Source organism: Cololabis saira, chromosome 19 (genome assembly GCF_033807715.1).
Source record: "Cololabis saira isolate AMF1-May2022 chromosome 19, fColSai1.1, whole genome shotgun sequence".
Lineage (NCBI taxonomy): Eukaryota > Metazoa > Chordata > Actinopteri > Beloniformes > Belonidae > Cololabis > Cololabis saira.
Window position 1 is genome coordinate 22,005,589 of NC_084605.1, and position 24,209 is coordinate 22,029,797.

General features: G+C 40.2%; 1 protein-coding gene across 11 annotated transcripts in view; it reads right to left on the reverse strand.

Moving 5' to 3' along the window:
* The window catches only part of cacna1g (calcium channel, voltage-dependent, T type, alpha 1G subunit), a 367,678-nt gene that overhangs the window by 103,205 nt on the left and 240,264 nt on the right, over positions 1-24,209 (reverse strand). For 8 of the 11 annotated variants that reach the window (XM_061709005.1, XM_061709004.1, XM_061708999.1 and 5 more), the window contains 6 exons: positions 17,578-17,671; positions 15,424-15,605; positions 10,580-10,918; positions 10,196-10,375; positions 9,497-9,597; positions 1,743-1,866 (listed from right to left, as the gene is read on the reverse strand). In XM_061709005.1, the coding sequence (XP_061564989.1) occupies positions 1,743-1,866; positions 9,497-9,597; positions 10,196-10,375; positions 10,580-10,918; positions 15,424-15,605; positions 17,578-17,671 (1,020 nt within the window). The remainder of the gene's footprint in view (positions 1-1,742; positions 1,867-9,496; positions 9,598-10,195; positions 10,376-10,579; positions 10,919-15,423; positions 15,606-17,577; positions 17,672-24,209) is intronic. The other 3 variants (XM_061709003.1, XM_061709001.1, XM_061708996.1) reach the window with 1 other exon arrangement.

Here is a 24,209-nt window from a genome sequence, read left to right on the forward strand (position 1 = left end):
CAGAACCTCACGGTACTGAATGGGAATAAGCAGCTTTCAATAATAGCTTGAAGGATGTTCATCCAGGTGTTTATTTCTAGCCCCACTTTTCCTTTGTTTATTGCCCATACCCTAATCAGTTTTTTTTTTTTACTTGATTTTTCACATTTCGCAAACATCACTTCACAATACAAAAACCAAACAGCCACACAAGAAAACAAAAAAAAAAAAACACGCACAAATTAAAGTCCTGTTGGGAGTTGCATTCCTACTTGGTCATTTGTTAGTTCCCTGTTTCGTCCTCTGTATCTAATGATCCTTCAACAGTCTTTGTCGCTGTACCAGGTCTTGAAAGATGTCCACTTCAGCCATTTGTCCTCCAGCTGCGTTTCTTGCAGTCTTAAACGATATGTCAGTTTTTCCATTACATAGATTTCCTCTATTATCTCCATCCATTGTTCCAGATTCGGAGAGTCCACTCTACCCCATTTCCTTGTGATAGCTTTTTTACCCGCTATTAACAATATTTTTACCAGGTATCTATCCCCTGCATGCACACTTTCGTCTGTAAAATTACACAAATAAAGTACCTTACAGCACATAGGGATCTCCCTAATCAGTTTTTTGAGACTTGTTACTCCGGTCAAATTCAAAATGAGCCAATATTTTTTATGAAAGTTTTAAAATCTATCACTTTAAAGCATTGGTGCATTTCCTGTGTTCTATTATTCAAATAAAACAGTTTTGGTATTTGTGCTGCCAGTGATAAAAGATGGAGATTTCAAGAGAAATAATTATTTCATTTATTTAAAAAGGGGAAAATATGTTGTGCTCTGTTTGTTATTGTGGTTGCTGTGCTGGATCTACGTTTGTCTATGTTTGCAGAGGCGGGATGGTAGGAGTCTGTGTGTGTGAGTGTGTGTGTGTCCCGTGGGGTGGCCGCCTTCGGTTTAACATCTCTTTTTTCCTGGATATTAGCCATATACGCCAGCGCACAGATAATTGAATCAATTACAATGGCGCTGTCTTCTCCGTGTTTTATTCACAAAACAAGCAGTTCCACTGAGACCAAACTGCAATTAGGTCCATCCGTGGAAACCCTTGCTTAGTGAGGGTGGGGAAGAATCAAACTGAGAGAATTTCTGTGTTTCTGCATGAAGCGGCTGAGCTGTGCACTGCTGCTGGAATCAGGGAAGGAATTTATATAATATGTGTGTGTGTGTCTGTGTGTGTGTGTGTGTGTGTGTGTGTGTGTGTGTGTGTGTGTGTGTGTGTGTGTGCTGGGGTTGCTGCAAGGCTTCCAACCAGTCCTCCTCTATTTGAAAGAATGCCGCATTAGCTAAGGAGGTTATGGTGTTGATGATGCAGTGCAGTAGATACAGCAGGATAGCACACATAGCCAGAGCCAGCGGCTCACAGTCAAACAGGAGAGCTCCCTGCTAACACAATGTTCCGCTCCATTTCTCTGCAGAGAACAAGCTACACAAGTTATTCTGTTCTTCTACAAGGGTGGGTTGGTTTGTGTGTTGGACAAACTGGCAGGTACCTCCTTTATTCTCAACTCTCCATCTCTCTTTGGTTTCGGTTGAGCTTTCATCACGTTCTTGTGTGAATGACTTCACACACGCCCGTGGAGTTTCTGTCCATTTCTATACAGACACCATTCCCTTCTGGTTTGTAACCGAAAACCGAAGCCAACAGATTCAAGTTGTAGACTGCAGATTTTTTAAAGAAAAATAATCACAGAGGGTTGTGACACTTACTGCACTCCCGGGATCGATGTGAGGCCTCTCCATGGCGATGGTGAGGCAGTTGAGGAAGATGATGACGAGCACGATATGGTCAAACATCTTGTGGTTGATGATCTTGATGCATATTTTCCGAAACCTGACAAAGATATACGAATGTAGAGTTCAGTTAAACAGGAAAATGTCACAGCATTTCAAGATTATCAAAAGATGAATTATTTCATATATAAAAGGGATGTCAAAAATAATTAAATTAAATTAAAGCATGACCATTGCTAATTTAGCTATTCATATTTGAGGACGTCACTGAATCTATATTACTGCATACAGGAGGCTATATTTGTGTTTTATCTAATGTTCAAAGCACAGTATTTGGGAATATAAGCATTATTAGGGGTATTGTTTGTTTGTTTTTTTTGCCTGTTGACTGTTTTGTCATCATTGGCATCACACCTTAGAGAACTTCACTTCTAAGGTGTAAAAAAGGTCTCTCAAAGCATAATTCTCCTTATTTAAAAAAAAAAAAAAGATTTGTTGTGATGTTTTTGTACTAACAGACCATCACAGGTAGCTCTGAGTTAGCTTGGAAGGAGATGGGGATGAAGGTCGGGCACGCAGCCAGCAACAGCTACTGTACCTTCATCCCTGGCTGAAAACTGCTAACCGGAGCTAACCGGAGGACGACAAGCTGGATCTCTTCTAGCTCATCAACCACTGGTGTTTCTGACTGCTTCTGAATAGCGAGCTTCTGGTGACACGGACGGGGTGGGTATGATGCACAGTCCTCTATTGTCGTGCAGATATGAACTGGACGATCTTTTAACTTGCTAATTTACTTTCTCATCCATATTTTTCTGCATAATTATGTAGAAATGGAGCTTAAAGTGTCATGAAACGAAAATACTCTCCGCAAAAATCTCAGATCGGTCAAGCCATATTCAATCAACTAAAATCAGAGCCATGTCCTCATAAGGACATTTAACACACTTTACAAGTAACGAATGAGCTTATTCAAATTAAGAGGGCTTGTCTCCTGTGCAGTCACTCGGTAATGAACCTTTGTAGATTTAGGTGTCATTAATTATGCCTGACTTTCATTACTCGACATGAAAAGGTTCCCAGACTTTCAGCTCACGTCAACAGAGAAGAAGAGACGATGGAGTATTTGGTATAAATGGCTGTGGAAGGGATTAAACTGTGAATCAAATCAGCTTTGAAGGCTCATGTGGGTATAAATGTGCAGCTGGGGACATTATTGAGGGGCTCAGGTCTGGATTTTTGGCAACTGTTTTGCTGAAAATCATCATGGGTCGTCATTGTGTCTCCACTCATTGAGTCTGCACATATTTGTGTGTGTGTGTGTGTGTGTGTGTGTGTGTGTGTGTTGTCTAACTGTGCTTACTCATAGATGATAGAAGCTGGAGGAGCTAATTCCTCTGTTATTTTAACACCAGTGCCACCATTTCAAAGAGTCTATGTCAAAGGAGGGAGCACGGATGCTTCAAGTTCCTCTGGGGTTTAAGGGCCAAATATCTGGATGTGAACTTTAATGAAAGTATTAAAATAAACGGTAACTGCAAAATTAAAACTCTCTGTCAGACCCTGAATTTGAAAATCTCTCATTTTGCATTTTGATGCCTTGATGGTTATGAGAAAAGATTTTGACAAGTGTTTCAAGCTTTCCACTCTGATGATTACTGACCTTTTGAGATTTCTGACAACAAAACGTCAACTGCTTAATGACAGCTGACATAATTGACTAAAATATTGACTGCAGCTAGTTTTATGTTCATCAAATTCACAAAGTGCATCTTAAAATGATTCTGTCTTCTGAAGCTTGAAATATTAACTTTTCTATCACATTTTTACACTGAACCAGCTCCCGATCTTACAATTATTTTTCAAGGTACTTTTCTTGCTGTTTCTTTTCCTTTACCTGCGAGAAAGTGCCAGTTGTTGCAACAATGGAGGTGTTACCGCCCGGAACGTACCCGTGTTTAGACCATAGATTGTATAAAAGAACTGGAAAAACTCTCTATGATATCACCTCAAGGTTTTCTGAAGAGTGTTTTTAAAGCCTGTTTTGTAAGGATCTGTGGGATGCCATATTGTCAAGGGCTGGCTCCACCCAATCTTGGTTAATCCAAAAATGGGACAGATGAAAAGAATAAACATGCTCAGCAACTTGCTGGATAATGGCCACCCAGCCTCAGTCACCACAAGCTTGCTATTTAAGTTGACCTACAATGCTAATTCATGTTATTCTACCTTCAATGGGAATGAATGTAAGATAACTAATGTTGTCATACATTCATTCCGATTGAAACTATCCGCTTTTCCTTTTTAGGTTTCACTACCAAAAAGTAACATCTGAAACGAGTAGCCTACTGCCAGAGCTGGTAAAAAGGTTTATGCTGATACTGAAACTGACTGGGCTCCACTGGGACCCTCCTCCAAGGACGGAGGACTATCAGAGCTCGAGCCTGTTGCTGGACCTATCGGCTGTCTAGCTGTAGCCCAAACTAGCAGCCTTCCACCAGGGGTGAAACCATGGATCTATTAATAAAAACTGGATGGGACATCGAAAATGGCCGTCCATTCATTTCAATGCAATTTGCTCACTTACTTCCGCGTTATCGGGCCCATAGAGCATGCGCAGTTGAGTCACCTCCCATGAGGGGTGAAACTAACTGCTTCCACCAGGGGTAAAACTAGCAGCTTCCACCAGGGGTGAAACTGCTTCCACCAGGGGTAAAACTAGCTGCTTCCACCAGGGATGAAACTAGCAGCTTCCACCAGGGGTAAAACTAGCTGCTTCCACCAGGGATGAAACTAGCAGCTTCCACCAGGGGTAAAACTAGCTGCTTCCACCAGGGGTGAAACTAGGGTTGCCACCTTTCAGAAATAGAAATAAGGGACGCCCTGATTTCAGCAGCGCAGGAGCCAAAAAAAAAGCCCTGAAACTTCTAAACTGAATAAAAATGTGTTTATTTTATATGAAAAACAAAATGCTTTGATTTAAAGTTTAAAATGCTTTAATAGCATTGAACTTTCATGACTGTAGAGACAGCCAGCCATACTAGCAACTGAAATAGCCTCTTATGCTACGTATGTCCACATCAGCCCAGATGTATAATATACATACAGGTGAAGAATATGGTGTAAAAGTTAATTTATTTCAATAATTCAACTAGAATATGGTGTAAAAGTTAATTTATTTCAATAATTCAACTAGAATATGGTGTAAAAGTTAACTTATTTCAATAATTCAACTAGAATATGGTGTAAAAGTTAATTTATTTCAATAATTCAACTAGAATATGGTGTAAAAGTTAACTTATTTCAATAATTCAACTAGAATATGGTGTAAAAGTTAATTTATTTCAATAATTAAACTAGAATATGGTGTAAAAGTTAATTTATTTCAATAATTCAACTAGAATATGGTGTAAAAAGTAATGAAAATACGGGACAAATCGCGTCCCATATTAGTTCAATACGGGACGCAACATTTTTTTCTCAAATAAAGGACAATTCCGTATTTTACGGGACGGGTGGCAACCCTAGGTGAAACTAGCTGCTTCCACCAGGGGTGAAATTAGCTGCTTCCAGTGGTTGGCTATGATAGCTAGCCACTAATTGGCTAGTGGTCAGGTGAGGCAATCTGGGGGTGTCCAAGCCAACAATCAATAGTGAAACAAGCACTAGTATCTTCAAGATAACAATGACTATAATTCTTTGGTCTGTTGTTCATATCTCAGAAGTCGAGTTCACCAAAAGTGCTAAGTAGCTAAAGTGACAGCTAGCGGTTTGACACCACAAATATAATGTAGCTGTTACTTTAAAAACAACAACAAAAAACTACTAATAATGCATACATGTATGGATTTATTTTATTTAAACTTATACAAATTCAAACCCTGTATGATTATGATAGATATGAATTGTCTATGAAGACCAAAACTGCTTTTTATACATAGAACTTATATAGCCTACTCAGAAGCTTACCAAAGCGACTTACATTTGAGAGAACACAAGCAAGAAACCACATAGGAGGGTCCAGCATTTTTTTTTTTGTGTTCCCTTCCTTGTAAATTACCTCAAAGACTCAAATTCTTTAATACATGTTCAAGCCAGAATTTGATTTAGAATATGAAAGTCGACAGCAAGATGAAACTAAAATGAAAGTTAGACTATGACATCACAGAATGATTTTGGACACCCATTCCAGTTGTCTGTTGCATCTTTTTACGACACTAGCTCACCTACAGTGGACGTCAAGGCATCGAGACAAATAAGAGTCAAAATGAGAGATTTATCAAACCGGAGTCACTTCATTCACTTTTTGTGTCACTTTAATTTAAGACCTTCATTGCAAAAGTGTACCTTTGTTGGGTTATTTTATGCTGTAAAGTTGGACCTTTACAAAGTAAACATGATGTCATTGGAGAGTGACTTTTTTTTGCAGCCAGCCCCTCGTGGTCAGTCGAGCTAGGGACATCCGTGTTGATGACACAGTAGAAGGCCAACAACAGCCTCTTGGTTCATGGTTAATGTTCTTAGACAGCTCGATGAGCTATCACAGTGACTGATCTGCAGTAACCCTGCACTGCCGACCCACTCCCACACTTATTAAAAACTTCCCCCGCAGTAATAGTCAACAGCTGCAGTTACTACAGTGAGCACAAAAGGCAGGTGGAGGTGAACTCAGGTCCATGTGAAAGCTGCTGGACTCCGGCCTCCTGCTACGCTGCCTTCACTTGATGTGATTATCTGTGTCTGAGGTGGTCCGAGGCCGAAGTGGGCGCCACGCGGAGTCAGTGTCCTCGGGGTCACGCTCAACGATGGCCAGCACTGGCAGCCTGCTGCGACTGAAAGCCAGCTAAAACTCTGGTTTGAGCCAAGTTCCTCCACTTTTCTTAATGCTCCCACAATAACAGACTACAGGGAGCTTTTATCAGCTATTCCAAACCGTATAATGGAACAGAGAGGAGAACCGCTGAGAACTTTTGAAAAGGCACAACCTCTTAAGTGAAGGAAAGAAATAATTACTCCTACTGATTCGCATGCTGCTTTTCAATTATGTCGAGTCAAAGACTGACCTGAAATTAGACTCATAAAAACCAGATTACAACAGAGCTTTTTGAACTGGAAGCGACTGGGTGGGCCTTTACCCTGTGAGCTTGATCTGAATCTTTTCTTTTCTTTGTATTACTTGATTTGTTCTTTCAAAGCTCCTCTCTTAAATACACTTCCATTCATTTTGTACAGCTTAACTCAACCCTCAAATTTCATCTCTACCAGTTTGCACCCAACATCCTTCACTACCTCTAACCAGGACTCCAAAAATTACAATCTGCCTCATTGTGACTGGCATTTAGTCCCTGAAAGGACTTACTGGTCCAAACAGCATCAGTGATTAAATCAAATGAGGTCCTACAGAAGTAACAAACATTTAAAACACACACACACACACACACACACACACACACCCTGATGCAAACTGAAACACCTTTTGGTGTGTTATTGACTTTTAGTCTATAAAGAATCATTATTGCATGGGCAAAACGTCTGGAAAAAAAAAGTTACTAAAGCAAAACCAATTAGGTTAATTTTTAACAGACCCGTGATATGAGTGGGTATAAACAGCATCTCATCTTAGAGAGGCAGAGTCTCTTAGAAGTAAATAATGGCAGTCTGTGAAAAACTGTCTACAAACTGAGATACAAGTTCAGAATAACGTTCTTCAGTGTAAAATTCAAAAAGACCTTTAATATCTCATCTTCTACATTATGTAACATCATCAAAATATTCAGACAACCTGGAGAAATCTTTGAATGCAAGTCACTAAGCCAGCATCCCCCCCCCCCAAAAAAAAAAAAAACAAAAACAACAAAACAAAGCAGTGTAAGTTGGCCCTAACCTTTGGGCCTTCAGGTGGCACCGCAGGTATGATTCTGTAATGGAAATAACTGCATGCGTCCAGAAACATTTCTGGACATTGCTGTGTTACAACACAGTTCACTACACCATCCTAGTTAAAGGTCTTTTAATACAAAGAACAAACAATATGTGAACATTATCCAGAAATATCCCCATCTTCAATTGGTCCAAATCTTATAAAATCTGAAGCGTAGTGGAAAGCGATCCTGTGGTCAGATCAACTTATAATCAACTGTTTTTGCCGACCATGGACTCCTTGTCCTCCTGATCTGAACAGGAGAGGCCGTCCAACGTTATCATCACTCAGATCAACAGTGTCCATCTCTGATGGTACAGTGGTGCATCCGTGTCTATGGAAGGCTGTAGAAGCTTAGACTTTTACAGCCGAAATATCAATGCTTAATAGCATATACATAATTTGCTTCCATGAAGACTGTTACTTTTACCTAGACAACCTTGCTTTTTTTCAGTAAGATAAACCACATGTTTTAGGCCTGCAATGCAGACTTTTGATGCATCATGAAACAAAAAAGAAGAAGATCAAGGACTGTCAAGCATTTGTGTCAGGAATGAATAGGAAAACATTCCTCCTCCTATACTTCAGTAAAAGGTCTTTTTGCTTCCCTTGTACTGTATATCTGGGAACTGGGGAGAAGGAATGCTACACAGTGATAGACATTTGATGTTGATGCTATCCAATTGAGAATAACCTTTGTTTTGTCTCAGGCTGGTATGATTTCACTTTTTTTACTTTTAAGATGTTTTCTTTGTTCTATTGTGAATAACATTTAAGATGTATTAGATCTGGAGATCATCGCAAGCCATTTTTAAAATTAATATTAACGTAGCATCTCAACTTTTTGGGAGTTGGGTTCTACTCTGATCTGGTTCTGGGATGTCATAGTACCGTGCAGATATGACCGGCTAACAGATTTACACATTTTCAGGCTGATCCAACCTCAAGCAGAGTCACAGGTTTGTGTGATGGTCGAGGTTTTGATTTGGTAGTCTCTTCAGACTCCACAGATGTATTTTTCTCTCTTGATATGCCTTCTTTAATAGTATCTTTTGTGCTGGGAAATCTTGTTATTTTTTGGGGGGGGGGGGTTAGAGTGGAGGGCAAACTTTACTTAAAAGTGAAATATAAATGTTTAAACTGACAGAGCATAACTCAAGTGTGAGCTAACATTTACTTGCTGATGGCTGGTTTGTACCTTGTGGTTTGATCGGCATGTTGCTGTTGTTGTGGCAGAAGCTCGGGGTCGGTACGTTGCTTGGTGTTGCCTTCAGACCGACACCAGAAACATGCAGATCAAAGCCGAAGACTGGGAGGAGGAGTGAAGGGAGAACGAGGGGCGAAGGAAGGAGATAGAGTCTGCACGTGGCAGAGATAACAGGCAGCACTCAGTGGGAGAAACTCCCTTGCTCCCTCTACTGCTGCTTACTCACCCCTGATATGGCAGAAATGTGCAGATAAAAGAGACTTCAGAAGTGATAATGTGGGAGGGAATATAAGAACGGAGGGAAAAAAAATTGCTGCGCTCACGTTGCGGCAATAAAAAACTCTGCCTGTGCTGTCTGCAGTATGGCGTGTCGTTGAAATTCAACAGTATGAATCTCTTCCTCATCAAGACGAGGTCTCAGTCTATTTCCGTACAACTGATGAAACTTTGATGAAAGTATTTCACATTGGTATTGACACTGTTGCACTGATTTAAACTCAGAATGAGCATGTAAAAATACCCGTGTTGCAGAACAGAACCATGAGCGAAACAGGCCAAAGAGGCAGAGGCATGGAGGTAATCACTGCTGTAAAAGCCAAGTACCTGGATTCTGGGGGGAAGATGTAAAGTGACCAGGTCTGTCTCTGCTGGCACCAATCTGGTTGCTTTTTCTCCAGCCAGTGGAATACCCGGGCAAATCGCCCCTGCAAAGGGAAAGACAAAACACATCTCTAAAAGGTTGGAACAGGGACAACAACAAGCTGGAAAAGTAAATGGTTCTAAAAAGAAACATCTTGCTTCTAATTACATTAATCAGCAACAGGTCAGTGACATGACTGGGCATAAAAGCACTGAGCATCTTAGAGAGGTAGAGGTTCTTAGAAATAAAGCTCAGCAGATGTTTACCAATCTGTGAAAAGCTTTGTCTGCAAATTGTAAATGGAAATCTCCTGATTCCCATGATCTTTGGGCCCTCAGGTGGCATTGGATAAAAATGCAGACAGGATTCTTGACTGGAGTCGCTTTTCATTTTTATTTTCATTTTACATGGCATCCCACCTTTTCTTAACTTGGGTTGAAATTCAAGTATAAAATAATCATTATAAATTAAATAGAATTCATTAAGCTGGAAAAAAATTCCAATGACATCATAGAACATACAAAAAGTGTAGCCGGATGAGACATTTATTTAACAACTATATAAATATCCCTCATTCAATTTAAAAGATCAGGTTTCCAAACCATAGAAAGCATTTTCACATCTCGGGCCAAATCTAGAGATAGAAGTACAAGCAGACTGACCACGTTGGCCTCCTCCTCTGCATTCTCATCTTCAGTGTTTTCTTCCAAAGAGGGCGTCGCCGGGCTGAGGGCTGAAGGAGATCTCTTCCCGTTGCAGTCGTTGTGTTCTGGTGGCCGTAAGTGGCTCAAGGACGGGGGTCTGGAGCTGTGCATGCTGGCTGAACGGTACAGGTGGGGCACCTAAAACAATGGGGAAGAAAAGGGGGGTTGATAATGACAAGGAAGAAGTAGTAGCCATAGATACAGAGCAAGAAATCCCATTTGTTATGGTCTACATCCACCCAGTGCGTAGTTACATTTCCAGGAAGCTGCACGTTAGACTACAACAAGGGTTAAGGTGCCGTAGCCTGGCAGAAGTAAAAGCTGGTGGCACTAAGGAACTACCTGCAGGAGGGCATCAGTGGGCAGATCCACGGAGCTCCGTGTCTCCACCGACTCCATCCTCCTTTGTCGGGGTCCCGTCTGTGGCTGAGACATGGAGTCGGTCCTGGCCAGGGAAGTGGCGTCTTCCTCCATCAGCCCACCTCCGCCCTCACCGCCTCCCTCCCCGTCGTCAGAGCTGGAGTTGCCCTCCCCGGACAGCAGTGAGCGCCGCTCCCCAGATTGCCGCTTCTGCCGCTTGTAAGACGGTGCGCGACCCAGGCTGTTCCAGCTGGATCTGCGGCTGGTCCAGCCGCTGCCCGAGCTCCACGGGGCGTGGGGGGAAGAGCTCCGGGCACTGGCCTGTAGCAAGGGGGGGAACAGAACCAAAGAACAAAACTTCAAGGACAGAGAAAGATCTGAAGTCCAAGGCAAAAATGTTTGTCCTCACTGATAGCGTTACACTGGTGTAGGTTCTCAATCATCCAGGTCATGGTAGCTCTCAAATGGCGCTTTTTCACTAGTACCTACTCAGCGCGACTCGACTCGTCACGCCCCCGTTTTGCACTTTTACACTACGGGTGGAGGCGGGTGGAGGCGTGCCGAGTAGATACTTTTTTTGTACCTATTCTTCCGAGGTTCTAAGCGGCTGAGTCGGCCCTGTATCTGACGTCATCACCCTACAGGCCACTTAGTGTTTTGAATCAGGAAGCGGGAATCAGCGCAAGAGCGGGTCGCGACTTCTTCATTTTATTCAACAGGCAATGGCAGTGCAAACGTCTGTTTGGTGATCCAACTCTGAGGTGCAGATGTTCATAAATCTGGTGGCTGAGGAGAGAATTAAAAAGGGATGTAGACGGGCGACAAGGAAGGACCAGATCTACCAGGAGCTCTGTCACTTCATAGCTGCTCGCGGCTCCCAACTGACTTTTCAGCAGCGCCGACACAAACAAACAAAAAAAAAAGCATCGCCGCTTGAAGCTTCTTTCACTCTCATTTTTTAACTTGATATCTAACACATGTCACAGACCAAGCAGCACATATATCATCTCCTCCAGGTTCTACATCTTTACTGTCTTCTCCGTTTAGATCACACAATCAAATACGTCAAATACGCTTTGCTCCAACCCTCCCACTTCTCATCTGGGTGTCTAGAATCAAACGAGGACAAGGCGAGTGGAGGCGGGACGAGTCAAGACTAGTATAAAAGCCAAAAGGCTTGTATCAAGGGGAACTTGACTACTTTTTAAATTTGTTTTTGATTAAATCTTTGCTTCTTTTAAAGCAGCACAACGGAACTTTCAGCTTTGTTGAGTTTGGCGCCTCCTTTGGACAAAAATCGGTAGTGCTTTACCAGAAAGAACACTCCATTTCCCATGAGCACCAGCGCGTACTGCCGGAAAACCCCCGTCCCCGCCGCTGCATTTGTTTTGATGAGAGAAGACGGGACGGACTTTGAAAACGACTTTTCTGTTTTCAGCGGTCGTTTGCAGGATGGATAATGAAGAGGTAATGTATCTATTTTTGGCTAAACAATATAATATGATGATGTTGAAAAACACTAAGTTCAAATTGGTTTCATTAAGTTGTTTCAGCGATATAATGCTCCTACAAACTCATACGCTCTGCACCTTTTTCCTGTCACGTTTTTTAGAGAGACTTCGTCATAAATTAGTAGTCCAACATACTTACTAACAAAATAAAAAAATACTTTATAAACTGTGAATAACTGAATGCCCATTCCTTATATTTTGCAGATCAGCCCTGCACAATTTTACAGCTCTCAGGAAAAATACTAGAAATGTTCTATACATTTTCTTCGCATTGCATTATTTCCTCTAGTGCTGTAATTCTATTCAATTGTATTATTATTTTATAAAGCTTCCTCATTGCGAATTACACATTTTTATGATCACTATTATTTCTCTGTCTGTTGTTGATATTGTCAGTAATTTTAGAATTACCAAAAAACCCAAGACGAATCCCCAGTATGTGAAAACATTCTAATTTTGATTCTTATTGATCATAGAATTCTACATTTACATTTGTATCATAACAATTCTGTCTCTTGTTTTATCAGGAATCTGCTGTTCGTGAGAACACCTCTACCTCTGCATCATCAGAGTTTGAACCCCCACAAAGACAGAACCGACACGCAGCATATATATCATATATATATGCATATATATACATATCGCCAGTTTGTGCTCTGGCAGCATGATGTTTGGAAAATAAGAGACACCTTTCCAGACCCAATGGGACAGTACAGTGGTTTCAGGGATCCCCGTCTTCTCTAGAATGGAACCTTTATGAAGATTACTGCAAATATTTTGATATTGTTTTTTTTTTGTTCCATTTTTTCCTGTACAGTTGTTTTTGTGTGTTTAAAATAAAGACATTTGTGCAAAACAAGACAGACTTTTATTTACACACCTTTCAGAAAATAGAACATTCTTGAACTTTGTCATTTGCATAGTGACAGCAGTTATCCCATACATACTTATTATAAACAATAAGTAATCTGTATCACAGTAGCAGTAATGAACAACTGTATGACAGGATAAATTACTGTGAATAAAGTAAACAAGTGTAAATAGAGTAGTAGAAAAATAAACTAAAAATAATGAACTGATAATAAAAACTGAACTATGAAACAGTGTAAGAAGTTACTGTAAATAAATACAATGACTATAGTAGCAGTAGCATCTTGTGTCCATCCTTGTTTGGTGCTGGGAGAGTCCGCGTGCGATTCACTGCTGGAGTGTAGGAGAACCTTCCCTGATGATTCACTGCTGGAGTTTAGGAGAACCTTCCCTGCATGAGGATGTGATTCTGGAAGTTTTCCAGATCTGATGTTGTCCTGCAGAGTGTGAGAATAAAGATACAAAAACATTATGTCTTTCTGATAATTACTGACCTATAAATCATTCAACATATTTTGTTGATCACAAGTTTGAATTTTTTTCTTTGTTGAAGTCACTGTAATTATGCAGAAAGTAAAAGCAAGTAATGTATAGCTATAGAAAAATTAGAGAAATGTATATATTTATACACTCACAAGATAAAACGACACATTATAAACACCATAAGGTTTCTTTTACTACTATTGTTATTATTTTAATATAATTCCAACAAAGTAGATTTATTTTATATGCTTATACGTTGTTTATATTGTATTTTTTTCATCTGGAAGTGTATACTTTGCCTATATATTTCATTTTTCTGGTTATATTTTACTATATCTACAAATGTGTTGCTTTTACCATCAGTGTATAAGTATCTGTATATACAGACCTGAAGAGTCAAAAGGTTTACATAGATATTGACATTTGATACAGTAGCAACACTTACACCAGCTGTAGTAGTTTTAGGATAATTGTTTTTGTAAAACACACTGACATAGGTGTTGACAAAAGTGCATACCTGAAGGTGATGAACGTCTTTACATCCTTCAACCATCTCGTCCAAGACGACGGCGCTACCAGGGCTTGTAGCGAGAGAACGCCGGGCCAATGTTTATTCTCCACCGGGCATTTAGCTTGTTACTCTCCCGCTTTCTTTTTTTCGCCTCCTCCGCTCCGTTAAAACTTTTATTTTCTTCGTTTTTTTCGCTGCTTCGGCCATGATACCAGCTCCTCGTTTAGCTCAACATCAGCTTCTGCTGAGCTCAGCCTCTGCGCTCCAAGCCCCGCCCATTTTTGTCTCAACTACGAATCGGGAAGGAGGGGGAAGTGACGTATGTGCCGTAAAGCAGTCAAAGCCGTAAAATTTGTAGTTTTTTAGTGTGGCAGGGTTCCTACCATGCTCCTCAAAGTTACATAGTGCCAGTGAAGGCGATACAGACCCCCTCAGATCATGACAGAGGTGTCATTAAACCTGTTGGAAGTTGATGTACCATCACAATGACTCTGGAAATATGATATTAAGGTGGAAAAGTTACGTAGTGTCGCTTTAATGATTTAAAAGCAAAAGAAAATTAGTCCAGTTGCACTGATTCAGGTCTATGAGAGTAGACCGAAAGCCGCATTTCCACCTCAGTTTTGATACAAAACTTTGGTGTATTCTGAAATATCAATTAAATTCAGCTACAAAATGAAGCATTTTCTTTAGGATATGTTGTGCAAGAAAGCTGTGTTTTCTTGTCTTGAGATACACTGTCTTGGAAAGTCTTCAAAAGAGGGTATAGATGTCCACGACTGCTTTCATTTTAGCCGTCGTTCAGCATTTTCCCGTAGTTGTGGTTGGCTCCAACCACGTCTACGGGAAAATTATTTCTTGGAAGTCAATGTCCAGGATTTCATGGAGAAGTGGATTCATGACTCTAGTCGGACTTGTAATATGTTTGAGTTATTCAAGGCAGTAACATTCTGAAAAAAAAAGGATTTCTTTGCAGTTTTGAAAAAAGTTTCCAAATAGCCAGAAAAAAACACTTCATGTGAACATGAACATTTCTTGGTAGTTTTTGCAAAAGGTTTCTATTCTTATTCATTTTCTAAATGCAAGTCCAGTTTATACGGTTTCAAGGGTAATGGAAACATGATGAGTGTAATTGTTTTGTCTGAGGTGAACTGAACTGAGAATTGTGGTTGAATGATATATTTATAGATTTGGATTTAATCTTAATCTGGATCATCAGTTTGTCAAATAAAATGTGGCATTTGAAGATTCAATCATTATGACCTCCACAGCAGCAGAACACACATAATCAATTTAGACAGGCGGCGCTTGGAAAGTCAGGTTGCAGTAGGCATCATTCCTGGCAGGCACTTAAAGTAATGGCCTTTGAGACATCCAAGCACAGCTTTAACACACTTGACACGTGCCACTTGCTTGTGATTGCAGTTTAGACAAATAATAAATACACTAACTGGTGATTTTTCATAGCCGGATGGGTCTATGGAGACGTTGCTGCCTCGGCGGGACTCGTAGCCCAGGGTTGGGTCTCCTCCAACGGGCAGCTTGGGCACAGGCATGGGGGTGGCAGCAGTGTGGGTAATGAGTGGAGGAGTCAGGCTGGTCTTCATTTCCACATGACCATTCACTGGAACTACTAGCAAAATAATCATACATGTCAATACATACAAAAGCTCATTAAAAAATGCCAAGTGTTGAGTTGAATTCACATATTAGGAAGAACAGGAAGTGGCATACAACCAGGCTTACCATGAAATTACAACTTCATTAATGTAGTATTTTAAAGTGGATGCTCTTTAATGTTATTGAGCAACATGAATATTTCAGCAGATCCTTAATCTTATGGGATGCGTGGGGGAGAATATTATGTTTGACAGCAATACAAATGCATAGCATTATGGGGGGAATGCAACTTTAATAACACTGATTCCTCCCAGCTCTTTTATCTGAAGATATACATACTGTAAGGGTTTTTCCAGCTATGTAAGCAGTTTTACACACAACACTTGCAGAGACTGAGGGGAAGATGATGCAGTTCACCCGGGGGTTGTATTTTTTCCATTTGCTTTTTCAGTCAGTGCAAACATTAATGAGAGGGGATGAGAAGTGGTGCATTGAGAATTGTTACTGTACTGGTTTGATCCTGTTCAAGGAACTGGTCAGATCGGTCTAGTCTCATCAGAAATGTGTGTGTTTGTCCATATAATCAATACTAGGCACTGATATAATCCGTGGTTTTAAATGTAGAAATGGCATCATGTCCCCAGGCTGTGTTTTTGTGAAATATTCATGGTTTGCAGATTTGTCAGAAATTGGGAAGCATGAATATTAAAATGCGTATCTGCACCCATTAACTACTTATTACTTGGGTTTAGGTCGCAGGGGAAGCAGCCTAACTGAGAGCTCCAAATATCTCCTTTCCTGGCCATTTCCTCCAGGTCTTTCCAGAAGATTCAGAGACGTTCCCAAGCTAATGGGGAGATACAATCTTTCCTGGGTGTCCTGGTTCTGTCTCCGGATCTCCTCCAACTTGAATACCTCCTCAGGGTGGAAGGTGGGCATGTCCAACTTGGTGCTTGGATATTGCTACCTCACATGGCTCCTCTTGATGTGGTGGAGCAACCCCCTTATTCTGGGTCCCTTCCTTGGAAGGAAAATGTCACCCACTCTCAAAGGAAAAGTCCAGCTACCCAGCACATGAAATCAGTCGCTTGTATCAGCAATCAATCACTACCCACAGTATGTGACCATAGGTGAAGGTAGGAACACACATTGACCAGTTAATAGTGAACCTTGCCTTTTAGCTCAATTTTTTTACTTATTTTTTTAACTGCCAACAATATAGTCAAACTTTTGCTCTCCTTATAAAGGGACCAAATGGCCAGTAGCAACGGTCCCAGTATCCCATAATCCTGAAGTGGCCCTTAGAAAACACCCTGGGGAATATGGTCCCAGTCAACCAAGCACATTAGTACTGGTTGAGCAAAATCATATGCCTCTATCAGGCCCTAGGGAGGGGAAATATGTGTTGCAGTGTTCCATAGACTGGACAAAACGTGCATTGTCCCTCCCGAATCTGTCCGATTATCAATTTGGACTTGTATCTCCAACACCCCTGCACTGACATTACTGTACATGGGAGGCAGGAGTATGTTGTATTTGGGTCCCCATTCTTCAAAAGAAAAGCCATCACCCTGCCCTGACAATGAAAATGCTAGGCCCCCGTGTTGATTTCTTTTCTTTTCTTTTTTTCCAACAACCATGCCTCCATCTAGCAACCTTTTGGATGAGGGCCGGTTGAGTTGCATCTTTCCATATCTCCATCTTCTTCCTTATAAGCATTTGTTCTGATAAATTGGAACTTAAATTTGATTTGTGTGATGAAATTAGCAATTAAAGACATAATAGTTTGTGAAACTGCAACAGTGTATACTGTGGACCAACATGTCTAGTTCAGCGTCTGTCATGGGATCAGCTTGGCCAAATACATGCCCATTGTCAGCCATCAACATACAAAAGGTGGAGAAAAAAATCACACAGATTTAAGATTCATTTTTATTCTATTCCCATCTTGGGATCAATATATGTCCTTTGCCCCCATGCCTCACCTGGAGAAGGCGATAAATCCTTCTTGCTGCCATTAACATCCTCCATACTCCGCGCAACGGAATCAATCTCCGAACCTGTTTTAGAAGCATCCCCCTTCACACATAAAAACAGAAACTAGTGTTATAGACGAACACCTTCAAAAATATAAAGTCTAGTCTTGGTCTCAGGGAGTCATATACTGTCATTTTGACAGCCCAGGCATCACAATGCACTGTAGAATGAAACAGTATTTTTTAACATCATTATTTAATAGATCAGCATGTGAATTTTGAACTAAACCTCACATTTTTTTAAAGTAGTTTGAGTTCCTAAACCTAACTGAGTAGATACAATACCGAAACCTAAAATAAAGGTTTTGTTTTCAGTGTTTTTCCTCCGGTGCTGACATCTAAAATATCTATTGTGGATATATTTAGAATGTAACCCGGGGGGAAGTAATCTAGCTAATGAATGATTGTTATGTTTTGCACGCACAGGACACCTTCAATAGACCAACAGTATCTGACACCCTCAGAGTAAAAACAGGTTGCAGTATCTGGTTTTCAGTTGCTTCTAAACCCAGATCTCGGTTCAGGTCTTTAGTATATCAGTTTTTTGATTGAGATCTGGCCACTGACCTGCTGCTAGAGGCAACCTCTCACTGTGATCAAAAAAACAATCTCCCTGATACTAGGGTTCAGTGCAAAAAAGGTAAAGAGAAGGGTTAGAAACATCAGTGATTTGTTATCATGCAAGGAGAAGTGAGAAGGTGTATGTACTAAGAAACCACACTACAATCCTCACATCATTTTACAATGTTTGATTTACTTGTTTTGCCCAGTTAACAACTATGAATGGCTTCATAGGTGCCTCGTTTCGACACGTCATGCTGGATTTTTTTCCACTACAGAATGTATCAAGTTGTACATCAGCTACCCAGTTGGAAACAGGTTGGGCTTTTTATTTTGCTGTCTATCATTTTTCTGAACAGTAATGTTAATATAAGTCTGCTGCATATTTACATATCTTTCTACTTCTCTTTAAATTCTTTCACAGACTTTCCTGAAGCTTCTACTTACTCTCTTCTAGCGTCATGGTGCTTTCCACTCACAAACCCATTAAATTGATTCTCAGAGATGCTTGTATTTGTTTCACCACACCAGTGCCTGCAGCCAGGTGAATGCTGGGAGCTTAATAGTATGTCGACTCAGTGAGTCACACCTCTGCAGTAGCAAAGAGAGTAAACTGTGTGCAGAAAATCACTTAGTGCCTCCTTTTGAACTTACAAATTACTTTTATGATGTTCCTCAAGAGAATTAGAGAAAGGGAAAATGGGTATGGAAATATTGCATCTCGTATTTGTTTACTGCTGATGTTCAGGGTACTCTGTATTTCAGCCAAAAATTAGCATTTTTGTTTTCCAGCGGTTATGCCCCAGGCTGATTTTCCTTGATCTGCTGAGCATGACGGAATTATGTAAGACAAGCAGATGATAATGAACAAGCAGACCAACCAACTTAAGGACCACTTACAGTCTTTTGTGGTTTTCAGATACATTTATCTACATATTTCAGAGAACATTATTAGCATTTAAATATTTACACTCACAGAAGAAAACATGAAGCACCAGGAGATAAAATTATCTTTCTAAAGGTCCAAGTTAAGGGTTGCTATAGCAGAAGATGCTCTAATGGGGCTCTATTTTACATAAACTGATGCAGATCATTTATGGACATGACATCTCTTTTCTCAGTTATATCAATGACAATCAGTTTTAAGCTTAGACCAAAAACAAAACGTACATATGTAACATTATAGGTTGTTGCTCTTCTGACATTTCATTTGTCTAATACAAAGACACACTACAATCATGTTTCTTTTTTTTCTTTTTGGGAAATTATCGCTTGTCAATAAACAAAAAACAGATAAAATTCAAAGAGCGCATACTAACTTTTACACCTGGCTGCATAAAATCCAAGTACAGATATCTGACACTGGTAAGTTTGTGTGATTTCCGGCCTCTAAAGTCTTCTAAAACTGACTTCGATATTAACTTCCTGAGCTCTGTATTTATTATCTGATCTTAGTTCCCCCTCTAACCAGCAGTTGATAAAGATTCTTCTGGACAGAGTTTAACTTGCTAATTTGCACAATGGCCTTTACAACATAATTTGTTTTTAAAGTGGACTCTTAGAAAAAGGTCTGAAGTTAACTGCCCTGGAAATGTTCAAGCCTGAATGTTGCTCTGTATTCAATGTTCTCACATCCACCTACAAACAATGATGGCGCCAACCAAACGCCCACAATCATGTAGCATCAGACATTGATTAAAAAATAAAAAGCAAATCAAGGAAATCAGTTTTAACCACTGCAAGAGCACTTCTCCCACATGCACATCAACCTACTCACAATCAATCAGACAAGACATGATGACAGCACTAAACCAGCAGTGTTGGCACTAAGAATGGTGGGTCCTCCGCCTCATATCCTCTCCTGCTCTGGCTTTCAATTGCTCTTTTTGGACTTGGTTTCCGTTGTTCCTGAGTGTTGGTCAGTTAGAAGCTTGTATTTGCAGTATTACCAAAGCAACCAACTCAGTCGTTTAAAGACTTGTTGGTTTTCCCGGTTAAATTGCTCTAAGAATAATGATGGGCTGTCCTGCATAAGTGCTCAAGCTGTTAATGCTATCTGTTACGTGAGAAATATGATTAAAAAAAAAGTCCATACAAATGTAAAGATGCATTCAAAGGCAACTTGAAAGGTAACTTTGACTAAAATGTCAATAGAATAATCTTAAAGGCATGGATACGCACACATCTTCCCAGTGTAGCACAAAGTGGCGTAAAATAGAGTACATCCTCGTAACAGCTTTATCTGTTTTTTTTTTCTCTGATCCTAAGGCTTTCATCTTTTTGATCACCAATATATTTCATCAGCTTACAAAGGAGTGAGAATGAAGGAAAATAGCTGAGAGAAGTGGAGTTCCTGGTGAGTTCTGATGGAATATTTGCCTTGATCTCTGCATCAACACACCTTTCGAGAATGTTTTAGTTCTTTGTAGCAGAACATACTGTCCAGAATTTGCCAATTAAGCTAATGACTCTTTCATTATTACACCTTTCTGGTCTGAACCCCTAAATCACTGCACCATTGTGAAAAAAGAGCTATATGAGGAAAGGTTAATCCAATACACAGCTGATTTTGAACCACCCTCAACGTTCTGGTCTGTTGCTTTCAAAGTAATACTCCAGAGGTAAAACAAACCCCCATCTGTTGTTTGAAGATAAATAACTAACCATCTTCAACCTCTGACAAGACTCAAAAATCTCTGCCCGTTAATACTGTGGCAATAACCACAGTGACGCCTACCGCTGGGTTGAGCTCATTACTGTCACCACAGCAATGACCTTTTCCTTTTTTATTAAGAAACTGCCGCTGAACGATTGACACATACAAAAAGTAAGTTATCAAAACGATTGTTTGTGCAGGCATCTCTGCCTCGTTAGAAGTCAAGTTGACCTCCAATGTGGCACAAACGACTATCAATACTGTAGATGGAGAGCTTGTGGCCTTTTAACACTTGCCTATTCTGTCATAAATATCGTAAGTAATTAGTACTTAGTACTAAGTACTGATCCAGTGATCTGTGGCAACAGAAGTGATGGACTCTCCGTCTCTCTCTGACTTGCACATACAGCACACAGAAGAACCATCCTCTACCAACAGTCCTTTCTATACACGTTTGCACAAATACAAAGTAACTTCTCTTGATTTGTCTTTAGGGATTGTATCCACGCTATCACAATTTAATGGAATGGTATTTTTGAGTTTAGTCAGAGTTTTTAAATCGCTATTTATTTTTCACACAGCTCCAAGCGCTAACATTAATGTCCATTTCAAATGTATTTTCCCTAATGGAAGTTTACACTCCTTAACATCTAATAATAGACCTACTTTTTTCCTTTAACCGTGGAATGTTTATCTAATATTGACAAGTACTGGGGGATATTCTCACATAGCATCGTTGAGGTTTCACTGGGGGTTGGCAAAGGTGTATATAATCATCTTGAACTGAAGGGGCTCGAGGGAAATCCCTGGCCCCAAAATAGCTTGGTTGTTTGGATGGCATGCTTACACTCTGCCACCTCAATTTAGGCATAAACCTGGGATCAGGACGAGGGTCAGATCAGGCCTGTTACACATGGTCTGACAATAATCCACACTGACAGCACACAGGACGGACCTCAATGAGATTTCCTCAAAGAGCTTGTAGATAGAAGCACTTGTTGATGTATCAGGAAGCAAAGTAATTGTGTGTGCTTTTCTGTCTGCCTGTGTCTGGCAGGATGGTTGCCTCTAAGAGCCATGTTTAGTGATTGAGTTCAGATTAGTTTTCTTGTTGTTTTTTGTTGTCGTTTGATTTATAGAAGTCTGGCCTCAAATACTACTTCATTTACCATATGTGAATCTCAGAAAAAGTTCACACAAAATACGGGTTCTGAAGCAATTCACTAGTATAAATTTTAATGTATAATCTTTGAAATCAGTTGTGAATTCCCCAGTTTATTTTATGTGGTCCTTGCAGGCAACTTCGTAAGTCAACAGAGGCCATGGATGTTGTTGCAATCAACAAACAAATCATGACAACCCTTTCAAACACATACACAGAAGCTCAATTGAGGAGAGTCAGAACCTTGTAAAACCCAAAACCTTGTAAAACCCAAATCCTCATATTTTAAACCAAAGTGGGGAAACCTTGGATTTTCCACCAGGAAAATAAGAAGTGATACAATACTGAATCCGTTTCCAAAATCTCTCATGCAGTGATGTTGTACTCTCAGAAAACGGCTCACACGATTGCCCAGCTTGAAACCAATGCCTCATTATCACTTGCCCTCCATCAATTCATATAAAAAACAGAACATTCTCCAAGTGTTCAATGCACAAAAGTAGAGATCTTTACAAATGCTTTCGCTTGTTAGCCAATGTTAACAATGCTAATGTAGCCAATGCTAACTTATTGCAGCCATGGGAGAGACGATATTCCTCTAACAGCCTACTCTTGTAGCCTGTACAATATCACTACAGTCAAACAATGGACGGAAGTTAACTTTTCAAAAGCCTGCTGGTTTTTCCCATTGTGTTAGCTACAACCAGATGCCAACACAGCATACATGACTTTTCCAAAATCCAGTGTATGAGTTGAACATTTTCACTGAACGTGACAGAAATAATCATCAAAAGAACACCGGAAGGAGGAGTTTTGCAATGACGTATTGATTACAGGAGTTCTCATTTTAATGAATAGACAGGGCTCTGCTGAAGCTGAAACTCAAACCTTACCCAGCAACAAAAAATTATATTTTCTGATTGGCCGATAGGTTGGTAATGCAAGGCAGCTGAGATTAGCACGTTGGCACAGTAGCATAGTCTGCCTTTGACTTGTTTGTAAGATGGGCTGTTGAAATTTCTGTGCGGTGAAATTAATCATTTTTCAGCGTGAGAAACCTGTGAAAAGACTTGTTGACGTATCACATAGCACATAAGCAGGGTAATGAGGCACAAACCTTTAGTTAGCCAAGCAACCTGTTGCAAGCTAGTGAACTCTGAATGGGACAGGGTTTATGAAGGAAAGTGTAAGTTAGTAATATGATGATAGTCTTAAAATGTAAGCTCCAAAAGAAACATTACAAACAAACATAATATTAATACTGAATGGCAATACAAAACAAACTGGCACTCAGACATCATAATGTCCTGAATTGCCAGTGTATCATCCAGGCCTTTATGTGTAGACTGATAAATGAACAACATTTTGACAGTTTGCAGGAATAGAAATTAACTGACCGATGTTTTTAAGTTTCCATGAAGCCATATTTTTATTTAAACTCTACTTCACCTATTCCCTTCCATCAGGGCCCTATAGTGACAAAAAACTGGATGGAAGTAGAAGTTAACTTAAAATGGCTTCCTTCGTTCCTTAAGACTAGTTTGTAAAATATATGTAAAATATAGAGTGTACAGAGAGCTCTTAGTGAAATCAAACGTACGCCTATAATAACAGCTTTAATGGTTAGACAAACCCAGCAGACTCCACTCTCAACCTCCATGTTGTGCTCTGGCCAGTTCCCAGTTGGCAGCTATATTGAAACCAGATAAAACTGGGCTTTGAACAATCTGGAACATCGGCTGCATTAAAAACATTCCTGGATCAGTTTGGGTAGCGTTCAGTGGTGTAAAATTGGAGTCCATGACTTAAAATGATTTGTTCTTCAAAGGCCTGATTTCAACGTGTACTGGCTTTGTCTTTACCACCCTGATTTAGGAGTTTTCATCCTCTGATCTAGCCGGATTTATCTAAGTGTTGATGAGGGGCCTCTGAAAACGCCAGCTCTCATCACACCTCCCTCATCCCTCTTCTTAACGTTATCCTCCAGCCAGATAAAACAAAGTCAAAGATGGGGAGGTTTTTTTTGGCAGTACCAGCATGGCCTCCATTACCCAGAAGCAGAAAAGGAAAAAGCGATGTATAGAGCACTGTTGGGAAATGAGCACTGCGCATGAGGTTTGGTAGCGAGTCTGCCTCTGAGAGAGAACAAAGACAGTGATAGTGCAAGTGTTTCAGCACTTTGTTACTTAGTTGTCTCTCCTG